This window comes from Orycteropus afer, unplaced genomic scaffold (assembly GCF_000298275.1).
Source record: "Orycteropus afer afer isolate SDZICR_OR568_19922 unplaced genomic scaffold, OryAfe1.0 scaffold00464, whole genome shotgun sequence".
Taxonomy (NCBI): domain Eukaryota; kingdom Metazoa; phylum Chordata; class Mammalia; order Tubulidentata; family Orycteropodidae; genus Orycteropus; species Orycteropus afer.
Window position 1 is genome coordinate 111,480 of NW_006922051.1, and position 13,088 is coordinate 124,567.

General features: G+C 38.9%; 1 protein-coding gene across 1 annotated transcript in view; it reads right to left on the bottom strand.

Annotated features, from left to right (window-relative positions):
* Nucleotides 1-13,088, bottom strand: part of LVRN (laeverin) — a 100,876-nt gene that overhangs the window by 32,675 nt on the left and 55,113 nt on the right. Inside the window, exon 4 of the mRNA XM_007954527.1 lies at nt 4,777-4,903. Coding sequence (XP_007952718.1) covers nt 4,777-4,903 — 127 coding nt within the window. The remainder of the gene's footprint in view (nt 1-4,776; nt 4,904-13,088) is intronic.

The following is a 13,088-nucleotide window of genomic DNA, read 5'->3' on the forward strand; positions in this document are numbered from 1 at the left end:
TTGTTTCCAACTTTTGCATTCCATTCACCAGTGATAATCAATACATCTTGATTGCATGTTTGGTCAATTTCAGACTGCAGAAGTTGGTAGAAATCTTCAATATCCTCATCTTTGGCTTTGGTGGTTGGTGCACAGATTTGAACAATAGTAGTATTAACTGGTCTTCCTTTAGGCATATGGATAGTATCCTATCACTGACAGTGCTGTACTTCAGGACAGATCTTGAAACACTCTTTGTGACAATGAATGCCACACCATTCCTCTTTAATTTGTCATTCCTGGCATGATAGATCATATTGTTGCCTGATTCCAAATGGCCAAAACCAGTCCATTTCAATTCCCTAATGCCTAGGATATTGATCATCATGCATTTCATTTCATTTTTGACAACTTCCAATTTTCTTAGATTCATGCTTTGAACATTCCATGTTTCGATTTTTAACAGATGTTTACATCTGTTTCTGCTCATTATGAGTCATACCACATCAGCCAATGGAGGTCCCGAAAGCTCTACTCTATCCATATCATTAAGGTTGTCTCTATTCTGAGGAGTCAGCTCTTCCCCTATCAAATTTTGAGTGCCTTCCGACCTGATGGGTTCATCTTGCGGCACTATATCAGACAATGTTTCAGGGCTACTCATAAAGTTTTCCAGTAATATCTCAGACAGTGTTTCACTGCTATTCATAAGGTTTTCACTGGCCAATTGTTTGAGAAGTAGATGGCCTCTTCCTTCTTCTGAGTCTGTCTTAGCCCAGAAGCTCTGCTGAAACCTGTCCACCATGGATAACCCTGCTGGCATTTTTGCAACATGGTGGCATAGCCTCCAGCCTCATAGCAACACATAAGCCACCACAGAATTACAAACTGACAGACAAGTTCGTCTCCCTTCTGGTATATATGTGTTCAAATTCCCTTGGGGATATATACTAGGAATGGAATTTCTAGGCTTTAAGGTATTCTTGGCATAGTGGGTAAGGCATATTTGCCTGCTAGTCAGAAGGTGATGGTGGTTCAAACCCACCAGGTGCTCTGTGTGAGGAAGATGAGGCAATTACTTCCAGAAATTCTCTGGGGGTTGCTGTTAGTAGGAATTGGCTCAATGATAGTGGGTTCATTTTGGTTTTGGGTTAAATGCTAGGTAAGAACAAATAATTTTCCAAGTGATTGTAACAGCTGACACTTAAATCAACAATTTCAGATTCTCTTCAATGGCTGGCATTGTAGGGATTTTTGCTTTCTGATAATCAAATGGGTTTAAAATCATGCCTCATTGTGGCATGGGTATTTATTTTGCAGATTATTCATGAGGTCAAATATGTCTTCATAAGCTTATTAGACACATATGTTTTCTTATTGTAAAGTATATATTTTCACTCATTTTCCTATGGGGTTGTATTTTTTGTATTTATTTGTTAAAAAAAAAAAAAAAAAACTCACTGCCATCAAGTTGATTCCAGTTCATACAGACATCTACTGGGTTTCCAAGACTTTATATCTTTATAGAAGTAGATTTCTTCATCTTCCTCCCATGGATCAGTTGGTGGGTTTGAACCATCAATCTTCTGGTTAGCAGCCAAATGCCCTACTCACTACACCACTAGAGCTCCTCATTAATTTCTAGATATTCTTTATATATTTGGGATACTCTAATTAGCACTTCTTCATCATCTTTCTTTTTAGACTTTTACTTAGCTAGTACTTTATGAACTTTTCTTTGCTTCTAAAATACACAGGCTATCTCCCTAACTCAACTACTTGAACAAAGCCCCAGCCAACTACTTTTGCAATTAACATGGCACCTAGAAAAGTAACAGGTATCCAGTATTTGCTCAGTAAATTCTCATTGATAATGGCCAATATAGCGTTGCTTTCTGATTTATGTCATATACCATTACTTGAGTTTTATTGGTAGAAAAATACAATCCATGTTGGGATATATGATATGTACAGTTAGTCCACTATTATTACAAGTTAAAAGCATGATCAAAACTTAAAAGAGACATCGCTATTTTATGTGTTTGCAAATTTGAAAAGTTTGTATTTATTTCCAAAAACATCATGTATTTTTTTCTTCCAAAATGTGTATTAATAATCTAAATACCTAACTCTATCAGTCTCCATAATATTTTCATATTTCAGTACACTTTTTACTTTGAAAAGCTTGAATTAAAATGATAGCAACACCAGGAAAAAAAAATAAGTTTTTATATGATAGATTCATAGATAAAAAGATAAACTAAAAGAACAACATGGGAGAAATAAACTAAATGGCATTTACCTGATCACTGAGAGTAATGCTATGGAATATATGGGAAAGGAAATGTTTTTTATTTTGATTTGTTCTTTTCTTTTTTTTTTTTTAATGACTCAGCCATGAGTTAAAGTGATTAAGAATCCTTAGTTTATCTTTCTCCCCAAAATCCAGTAATAGAAAAATTGCTTATTTTATCTACTAGTCAAAACACATTTTTTATTCAGCACTTAACCAAGCCAAACCAAACTCACTGCCATCAAGTCAGATCTGACTCATAGAGACCCCTCCTTGGGTTTCTGAGGCGGTATCACTACAGAAGTAGATTGCCCAACCTTCCTTCCAAGGAGTGGCTGGTGGGTTTGAACCACCAGCCTTCTGGTTAGCAGTCAAATGCCTTAGGCACTACACCATCATAGCTATGAGTAATATTGTGTAAGACATCAAATATAACCTTGACTTACAGGAGTGGGTAATCTAGTCAGAACTTCAGTGGAATTAGTGCACTAATTGTACACATTTATTTCTTCCACTGAAAAAGTTTATTGTTTACCACTATGACATAACTACTGTCATGGAATTACAAAGAAAAAGACAATTCAGATCCTGACTCCAAGTTAGGATATAGTGTGTCGAGTGTTCTGATGGAGGAGTACATGGGATTCTATGGAAGAATGCAAAAAGAAATCAGGGAAGACTTCCCGGATGAGGGGGCTGTGAGTTACAAAATACCAGAATTAATCAGCTGGGTAGAGGGCATTCCAGAATGTTCAAACTGCACGTGCAATAGCCTAGAGGAGAGAGATAAAGATGAAAGTATATGAGGCAACAGAACCTTCTCCACAAGGAGGAACTGCCAAAAGTCTTGAGAGATTGACAAAAGATGATAGAGAGTTTGAACTTTATCCTCAGGGTAATGGGAAACCACAGAAAGATTTTAAAGAGGAGAGGAATATGATCAGAATTTTGCTCTTGAAAGATCCCTCTGCCTTCAGTATGGAGAAACCAAGAGAGAGAGCTACAACAACAGAGATGTTGATGATACAACCTGGAGTGAACTAGGGGATGTGGAAAAATAGGTAGATATAGGAGATATTATGGGGATGACTAATTGGATGGAGGGCATGTTTTTAGGGAATGAGATATCAAGGATAACTCTGACCTTCTCTTTAAATAAACATTAAGAACATTTTCTTGGCTAGATAAGGGTCATTTTGATATTCTCTAGCCTCAGAAGTGCCAGGAGCTTTGACTGCAAGGCTGGCCTCAAAGGCTTGGCTCCAGGATTAGGCTCCTGCTGCCTGTAACTCCCTAAATAACAGGTAGCCACTTCAGGATCCTGAAAGGGCCAAAGCTGGTCACCATTCCTCCTTAGCCAGAACATTAGAACTGCAGGGCCACTATTTTCCTGGTCCTCAGGAGATTTGCACTCTCAAATATTTATCCCCCACCTTCCACCATCATCTGCAAATACAGGCAAAGCATACTTTTTTCCAAAGACTTCAGAAAACATGTCAGAGGAACAAAATACATTTGCATGATACTCTCAATTTACAGAAAAAAAATTGAACAGCTTTCTGATCAGAGTACTAATAAAATTTTGAGGATATATACTGGGAGCTCTGGTAGCATAGTGGCTAAGACACTTGCCTGCTAACCAGACGGCTGGCGGTTCAAACCCCCCAGCCACTCCTCGGAAGGAAGGTTGGGCAATCCTACTTCCGTAGTGATACTGCCTCGGAAACCCAAGGAGGGGTCGCTATGAGTCGGGTTTGACTCGACGGCACATAACAACAACAACAACAACATTCTGCAGAACTATGAGAGAGAAAATGTTTATGTATTTTCTCAAGGATCATAATTGCAATTTCATACCGTGAAAATCACAGATGGGACCATGAAGTCCTAATTCAATGAGTCATTGGTAAGAATATTTTTTAAAAAAAAGAAAAGAAAAAGAAAAACCTTCCCAATGGATATTGGAGTAACTCACACAGGCGTGCTAAGAGGAACCAGAACATTACATCATACATTCGCATTATGGGAGAAAAACATAGAAGACAAGTAAAAAAGTAGTGGCTGAAGTAGGTAAGGCTACCATTGAGTAACCAGCAGTGATCTAGAGCCTGAGAGCTCTCTAAGTACTGAGTAGGCACTGTACAAAGAATAAACAGACAGGTCTTAATTTAAATGTATAAGAGATAGTGGTGGAAGGCCAAAACCAAACAGCAGCTAAATGGTGACAAACCAAAACCACACCAAACCCACTGCCTTCGAGTCATATCCGACTCAAAGCAACCCCTCCTTGGGTTTCTGAGGCAGTATCACTACGGAAGTAGATTGCCCAACCTTCCTTCCGAGGAGTGGCTGTTGGGTTTGAACCACCAGCCTTCTGGTTAGCAGTCAAATATCTTAAGCATTATGCCACCAGAGCTCCTAAAGGCTTATGTGCATGCCCTCTGACCTCAATACAAGGACCCCATAACAGAAAAACATTTGTATTAGAAAAGAAGATGCCTCACCTGTTTTTGGAAGAGGGTAACTAATATTAAATAAATCTTCCAGAAAAGAGAAGATTGGACCTGTAATGTTCAAAGCAAAGTCTGCATTCCCACTTGCAATGGCGTCTTTTCGGGCCCAGATGCGTATCTAAACCAAAACAATTAAGCGATGATTAGAAAAAGCATTTATGATGCTGGAAAGTGACAGCCAGCTTGCCTCAATTACCTTTTCAGAAGAAACTATATAATGTTGTTGTTGTTGTTATGTGCCCTCGAGTCGGACCGACTCACAGCGACCCCTCCTTGGGTTTCGGAGGCAGTATCACTACGGAAGTAGATTGCCCCATTTTCCTTCCAAGGAGTGGCTGGCAGGTTTGAAAGCCAGCCTTCTGATTAGCAGTCACGTGCCTTAGGCACTATGCTACCAGAGCTCCTAACTATATAATAAAGCAAACAAAATGAAGCCCAAACCCACAGCCAACATGTCCTATAGCAACCCCATAGGACAGAGCAGAATAGCTCCCATGGTGTTTCTAGGCTGTAAATCTTTATGGAAGCAGACTGCCACATTTTCCTCTCCCAGAGTAGCTGGTTGGTTCAGATTATTATTACTTTAGTTAGCAAAAGAGTATACTAACCACTGAGCCACCAGGATTGCGTATCTACATAATAAAATGTTTAAATGCATACATACCAAGAAAAGCCTGGAAGGCTGCTTATTAAAGTTGTAAACAGTAGTTCCTATACATAATGTGTTATTTAAACTTTTTACAATAACATGTATAAATTTGTTATTAAAAAACAATCCTTGGAACAGACCACACTGATATTCATTCCTACAGAAAATTATGTAAAAGGCGATCCCTCTGTTCCTCTTTTGGATATATTCCTAATGATCCAAAACAGAATTCTGCAGTTGGGTGAGGTAGAGGTATGGGCCATTTTAAGCAATTTGAATTATTCAAGTTTAAAACAGTTTGGTGATTAAAACCTTAATAGTCTCACCTTATTTTTGAAACTTGAAATAAGGTAAATTTCCCTAATTAAAAAAAAAAAAATTATCAAGCTTGGAATTGGACCCACTCCTGTGGCTTGGTTCTTAGTCAGACAATAGACAAGTATATGAGCTGAACAATTACAGCAGGGAGATGCACTCCTTGGAGCAATCATACTTGGGGGCCACATTTGCAGAGATGCTCAGGAAGCAAGGATGCTTGGATTAGAGGGCAGGGAGAGGGTAGCCTTGGGGAAGAAGTGGGGGGAGAGCTGTTGCATTGTGGGGATTGTAGTCAGTGTCCTGAAACCAATTGTTTGTGGACTATTGATTGAGAGATGAATCTGCCCTGTAGAATTCCACCCAAATCACAACAAAAAGTTAAAAAAAAAAAAAAAAGAGGGAAAAAAATCATCAGAACTCTTATGATTTTTAAAGTATCCAGACTTATTGGATTTATTGAGGCTAGAGGAGTCTCTGAGACTAAGAACCTGAGATGCTCTTCAAACCTTGAATTGAAACTACTCCTTGAAGTCACTTTTAAACTAAATAACAGTTTAGTCCAAAGAGTAAAAATTATCACTCTTGAGTATTGAATTTTTTTAAAAAAATTATTTATATAAGACCAAAGGGTCAACAGCTATTTTAAAGCATAGATGAGAAGATTGGGGGCCAGGGAAGTTAAGTAAATGGCAGTGAAACAACTAGAACAGAAATAACGAGAAGGTTGGCACAATATGAGGACTATAACCAATGTTGCTGATTATTAAGTCTAGAAACTGGAATGGGAGGACTTTTTATTGTGTATACTTTCCTGAAAAATAAAATTAAATATTAAAAAACAACCCTATGATTTGAAAGGTGTTGAAACAAATGTATTATCAATTCTATTTATGTTATTGTCAATTGGCACCTTCACGTTAGTGGATAAAACTAAACCCCTGCAATGGTTTGCCAGGTATATGTAATCACTCTATTGTTTTGACAATTGGGAATTGCTCTGTGATTTTGTTGACTAGTATGCCACTGTATTAACATAATGTATTATTCATTATTATAATTTTTTTTTTTTACCTTACAGCATCATCTAGGCACTTTTTAATGAGTTGCTAGTATTGATGCTGGGAGCTCTGGTAGCATAGTGGCTAAGGCACTTGACTGCTAACCAGAAGGCTGGCGGTTCAAACCCACCAGCCACTCCTCAGAAGGAAAGTTGGGCATTACTACTTCCGTAGTGATACTGCCTCGGAAACCCAAGGAGGGGTCGCTGTGAGTCAGAGCCAACTCAACGGCAAATAACAACAACAACAACAAGTATTGATGCTAAATAACCATGGAACAAAAGTGTTGTTGTTGTTGTTGTTAGATGCCATTGAGTTGGCTCTGACTCGTAATGATCCTATGTACAACAGAACAAAACACTGCCTTGTCCTGCCCCAGCCTCACAATACTTGCTATACCTGAGCCCACTGTTGCAGCCACTGTGTAAATCCATCTCATTGAGAGTCTTCCTGTTTTTCGCTGACCTTCCTCTTTACCAAGTATGATATCCTTCTTCAGTGAATGGTCCCTTTTGACAACATGATCAAAGTAGATCAGATGAAGTCTGGCCATTCTCACTTACAAGGAGTATTCTGGCTGCACTTCCTCCAGGACACATTTGTTAGTTCTTCTAGCAGTCCGTGCTACTTTCAGTATTCCTCCCCAACACCTCAACTCAAAAGCATCAACTCTTCTTCAGTTTTCCTTATTCATTGCCCAGCTTTCACATGTATATGAGGCAACTGAAAACACCATGGCTTGGGTTAGGCACAACTTAGTCTTCAAAGAGCCATCTTTGCTCTTCAGCACTTTACGGAGGTCTTTTGCAGCAGATTTGCCCAGTGCGATAAGATGTCTGATTTCTTTCTCTCTTTTTTTTTTTAAAGACGTCTAATTTCTTGACTGCTGCTTCCATTGGTATTGTTCATGGATCCAAGTAACATGAAATCTTTGACAACTTCAACCTTTTTCCATTTATAGTGATGCTGCTTATTGGTCCACTTGTGAGGATTTTCATTTTCTTCATGTTGAAGTGAAAGGCATACTGAAGACTGTAGTTCTTTAATCTTCATCAGTAAGTGCTCTGAATATCTTCACTTTCAGCAGGCTAGCTTGTGTCATCTGCATATCCTAAGTTGTTTGAGTCTTCTACCAATCCTGATGCCACATTCTTCTTCACATAGTCCAGTTTCTCAAATTATTTGCAGCATACGGATTGAATAAGTATGTGAAAGGATACACCCCTGAAGCACACTCTTCCTGATTTTAAACCATGCAGTTTACCCTTGTTCTTTTGAATGACAGCCTCCTGGTCTATGTACAGTTCCTTATAAGTACAATTAAGTGTTCTGAAATTCCCATTTTCAATGTTATCCATAATTTGTTGTGATCCACACAGTTGAATGCTTTTGCATAGTCAATAAAATACAAGTAAACACCTTTACAGTATTCTTTGCTTTCCGCCAAGATCCATCTAACATTAGCAATGATAGCCCCCATTCCATGTCCTCTTCTGAATCCAACTTGCATTTCTGGAAGTTCCCAGTCAATATATTGCTGAAACCATTTTTTAATTACCTTCAGCAGAATTTTACTTGTGTGTAATATTAATGATGTTGTTCAATAATTTCCACATTCTGTTGGATCACATTACTTTGGAATGAGTACAAATACGGACTTCTTCCAGTCAGTTGGCCAGGTAGCTGTCTTCCAAATTTCTTGGCATAGACAAGTAAGTGCCTCCAGCACAGCATCTGTTTGTTAAAACATTTCAATGAGTAGTCCATCAATTCCCAGAGCCTTGTTTTTTTCCAAATTTCTTCAGTGCAGCTTTGACTTTTTCCTTCAACATCATTGGTTCTTGATTGTATACCACCTCCTAAAATAGATGAACACTGACCAATTCTTTTTGGTACAGTGACTCTGTGTATTCCTTCCATCTCCTTTTGTTGCTTCCTATATCATTCATTATTTGGCCCAAAGAATGTTTCAATATTGCAACCTGAGGCTTGAATTTTTCTTCAGTCCTTTCAGCTTAAGAAATGCTGAGCATGTTCTTCCCTTTCAGTTTTCTAACTCCAGGTCTTTGTACATTTCATTGTAATAATTGCCTTTGTCTTCTCAAGCTGCTCTTTGAAATCTTCTGTTCAGCTCTTTTATCTTGTTATTTCTTCTGTGTGCTTTAGCTACTCTCCAGTCAAGAGCAAGTTTCACAGTCTGTTCTGACATCCATTTTGGTCTTTTCTTCATTTCCTATCTTTTTAATGACCTTTAGTTTCCTTCATGTATGATGTTCTTGATGTCATCCCACAACTCATCTGATTTTTGGTCATTGGTATCTAATGCATCAAATCTTTACTTTAGATAGTCTCTAAATTCGGGTGAAATATAATCAAGGTCACATGTTGGTTCTTATGGACTTGTTTTAATTGTCTTAAGCTTCAATTTGAACTTGCATATGAGCAACTGATGACATATTTCACTGTCAGCTCCTGGCCTTGTTTTGGCCTCTTTTCACAGATGTAGTTGACCTGATTCCTGTGTATTCCATCTGGGAAGGTCCAAGTGTACAGCCACCATTTATGTTATTGAAAAACAAGGTATTTGCAATGAACAAATCATTGGTCTTGCAAAATTCTATCATGAGATCTCAGGCATCATTTCTATCACCAAGGCCATATTTTCCAACTGCCAGTGATTCTTCTTTGTTTCCAAATTTCACATTCTTATCACCAGTAATAATCAATACATCTTGATTGCATGTTCAGTCAATTTTGGACTGTAGAAGTTGGTAAAAATTTTCAATTTCCTCATCTTTAGCTTTGGTGATTGGTGCATAAATTTTAATAATAATAGTATTAACTGGTCTTCCTTATAAACCAAAACCAAGCCAAACTGACTACTGTTGGGTCGGATCCAACTCATAGTGACCCCTCCTTGGGTTTCTGAGGCAGTATCATTATGAATGTAGATTGCCCAATCTTCCTTCCGAGGAGTGACTGGTGGGTTTGAACCACCAGCCTTCTGGTTAGGAGTCAAAATGCCTTAGGCACTATGCCATTATCCTACCACTGCTAGCATTGTACTTCAGGATAGATCTTGAAACATTCTTTGTGACAATCAACGCCATGCCATTCTCCTTCAATTTGTCATTCCTAGTATAATAGTCAGGTCCAACTCAATGGCACATAACAACAACAGTATAATAGATCATATAACTGTCTGATTCAAAATAGCCAAAACCAGTCCATTCAGCCTAGGATATCCATCTTCATGCATTCCATTTCATTTTTTGCAATTTCCAATTTCCCTAGATTCATAGTTCATGTATTCCATTTTCCAATTATTAATGGAAGTTTGCAGCTGTTTCTTCCCATTTTGAGTCATAACCTATCAGCAAATGGAGACCCTGAAGGCTTTACTCCATCTATGTCATTAAGGTCAACTCTACTTTGAAGAGGCTGCTCTTTCCCAGTCATATTTTGAGTGCCTTCTGAACTGAGGGCCTCATCTTCAGGAACTATATCAGACAATGTTTCTGGGCTATTCATAAAATGCTTCATTGCTATTCATAAGGTTTTCACTGGCCAGTTCTTTGAAAAGTATGTGGTCCCTTCCTTCTTCCAAGTCTGTCTTAGTCTGGAAGCTCTGCTGAAATCTGTCCACCATGGTGACCCTGCTGGTATTTGAAATACTGGTGGAATATCCTCCAGCCTCACAGCAACATGCAAGCCACCACAGTATGAAAAACTGACAGATAAGTGGTGGCCACAAAAGTTAGAGGTAAGGAAATTGAAAAAACTGCCCTGATGAGCAGTCAATGTAAGAAAGCACTCTCTGCAAAACACTGGAGATAATGCTAAGAAAACAAAAAGCATCACTACAATATCTGCAGAGTTTTTGCACCCCAAGAATTCATTCACCTTACTTTGCTTTTATTTCAGCTAGAAAATTTGTCTTGAATTATGTGACTTTTGAATTACTTGAAGTCCTTAGGAATGTTCCCCTTTTGCAAAATGCAACCACCTATGCTTGAAGGCTCTTTGCCTTGTTCTCTTCATTACTTTCCCATCCACTGCCATTGACCTGATTCCCACTCATAGCAACCCCATAGGACAGAGGATAGAGAAGAACTACTCCATAAAGTTTCTGAGGCTGTAAATCTTTACAGAAACAGACTGCTTCATCTTTCTTCCATGGAAGAACTGGTAGGTTTGAACCACTGATGTTTTTGTTAGCAGCTGAATGCTTTAACCACTATGCCACCAGAGCTCCTTTCATTCCTTTAACCAAACCAAACTCACTGCCATAGAGTCGGATCTGACTCATAGTGACCCCTTCTTGGGTTCCTGAGGCAGTATCACTATGGAAGTAGATTGCCCAACATTCCTTCTGAGGAGTCGCTGGTGGGTTTGAACTGCTAGCCTTCTGGTTAGCAGTCAGATGTCTTAGGCACTATGCCACCAGAGCTCCCTTCATTCCTTTAGGCCTCTCTATTTTGGGAAAGATGATCCCTGGGTCCTTCCCCTACACTAAACTTGCCCTCTATCTTAGGCTCTATCTTCTAAGGCTGAGGTTAGGAAGCCTACTAAACTGAGGCCCATACTACTGAGTGGAAATAATAGCCATCTCTCACACCTTCAAGATAATGTGTGCATTTTATTTAATGTTAGCCTGTTGGAAAATAACAGCAATAACAATTATTGTTAGATATTTGTTTTCAGTTTACAGATCTCCTCCCCATAAATTATCTCTATAAAGCAAGAGAGAGGCAAATGATGCAGATTTCAAACTGAGTGGGAGGGCAGGGTGGCCCCTGGCCTGTCAGTGAGTAACAGAGTTTGGAGATACAATCATGAAGTTCCTTTAAAATCACACCTGATCCCCTAGTGTGCCCTGGTGGTCTTCTCTACACACAGGAGAGCAACATCTTTACAAGCACCCATGTGTGCTAAATTCTACTCAAAGTATGTCATTTCTGGCCCTAATCACAGTTTCCTGTGTTATCCTCATGCCACATGTTAACCACATTTTCAATTACAATAAATTTTTCTTTCTCACTTGATAAGCAATTTTTGTACAAGCTGGACACTATTCCAAAAGTAAATTTTGGTTCATCAATAGGGTATATGGTAGATTCACATTGCAAAGCTGAGCTATAGCCAAATGCAACATTCCACTGATAAACTCATCCCAGACCTCTATCTTCTGGCTAAGGACTTTATTTTTCTAGGCATGCTCCATTTCTTCTTTGGTTCAATGGTGGCTGAATTTCTTTTCAGGGTGATCTTTCCCAAAGAAATAGATTATATCCCTTGGCAAGAATTGTTGTGGGATGCAGCAGCCTGAGAGCAACAAGCCAGTTTAGAAGTGGATGCTGAGGAGCCACATGAGACCTTCTAGGCTATGTGGCAGGGGTTTGAGCAGGATCTGAGCATGTGCTTCCCAGTCATGCCTGAGCAGATTGATCACTATATGTCATGAACATTTGACTCAGCAAATGGTATATTTAAGAATATCAATGATCTATTAGTCATTATTCAATAAGGGATATTAGGCCAGAGCCAACAGCTGAGGATGATAAGGAGCTGTTGTCTGCCTCCAGTACAGTAAGTTCCTGGCTTACAAATGCCTGATTTATGGACAACTCATACTTGCAGCATTGGATTACCCAATAAACAAGGTAAGCACGGGCTTATTTGTGCTTACTTACTAATCCATAGTGAACAATTTCACATTTATTCATCATATCAATGAGTCAGCTTCTAGGTATGGTTGGCATCTTTCTCCCTCCCAACCCCACAGCACCTTTGTACAGAATCAAACTTCTTTTCAAATTCACAATCTGTGATGGGGAAAGTACCCAGTAAGCAAGATAAGCACAGGCTAACTTGTGCTAATTTACTAATGGTGAAATGCATGTGAAATTGTTTACTACACTAAGTAAATACAATCAAGCCTATGCTTACTTTGCTTGTTGTCTGCCCCTTCAAGACTTGCCCTTTAAAGTTATGTAAATTTGTCCTCATCTTGAAACAAGCGAATCAACCCCTAAACCAAAAAAAAAAAAAAAAAAAAACCTCACCGCCATTGAACCAGTTCTCAGGCAGTGTCTCTATGAAAGTAGATTGCCCAGTCTTCCTTCCAAGGAGTGGCTGGTGGGTTTGAACCACCAGCCTTCTGGTTAGCAGTCAAATGCCTTAGGCACTAAGCCACCAGAGCTCCTAATCCTTTGGTAGGACATCTAAAATCTAATAGCATTAGCCACAGTTTTTGTGAGTAGGCACTGTGCAATCTT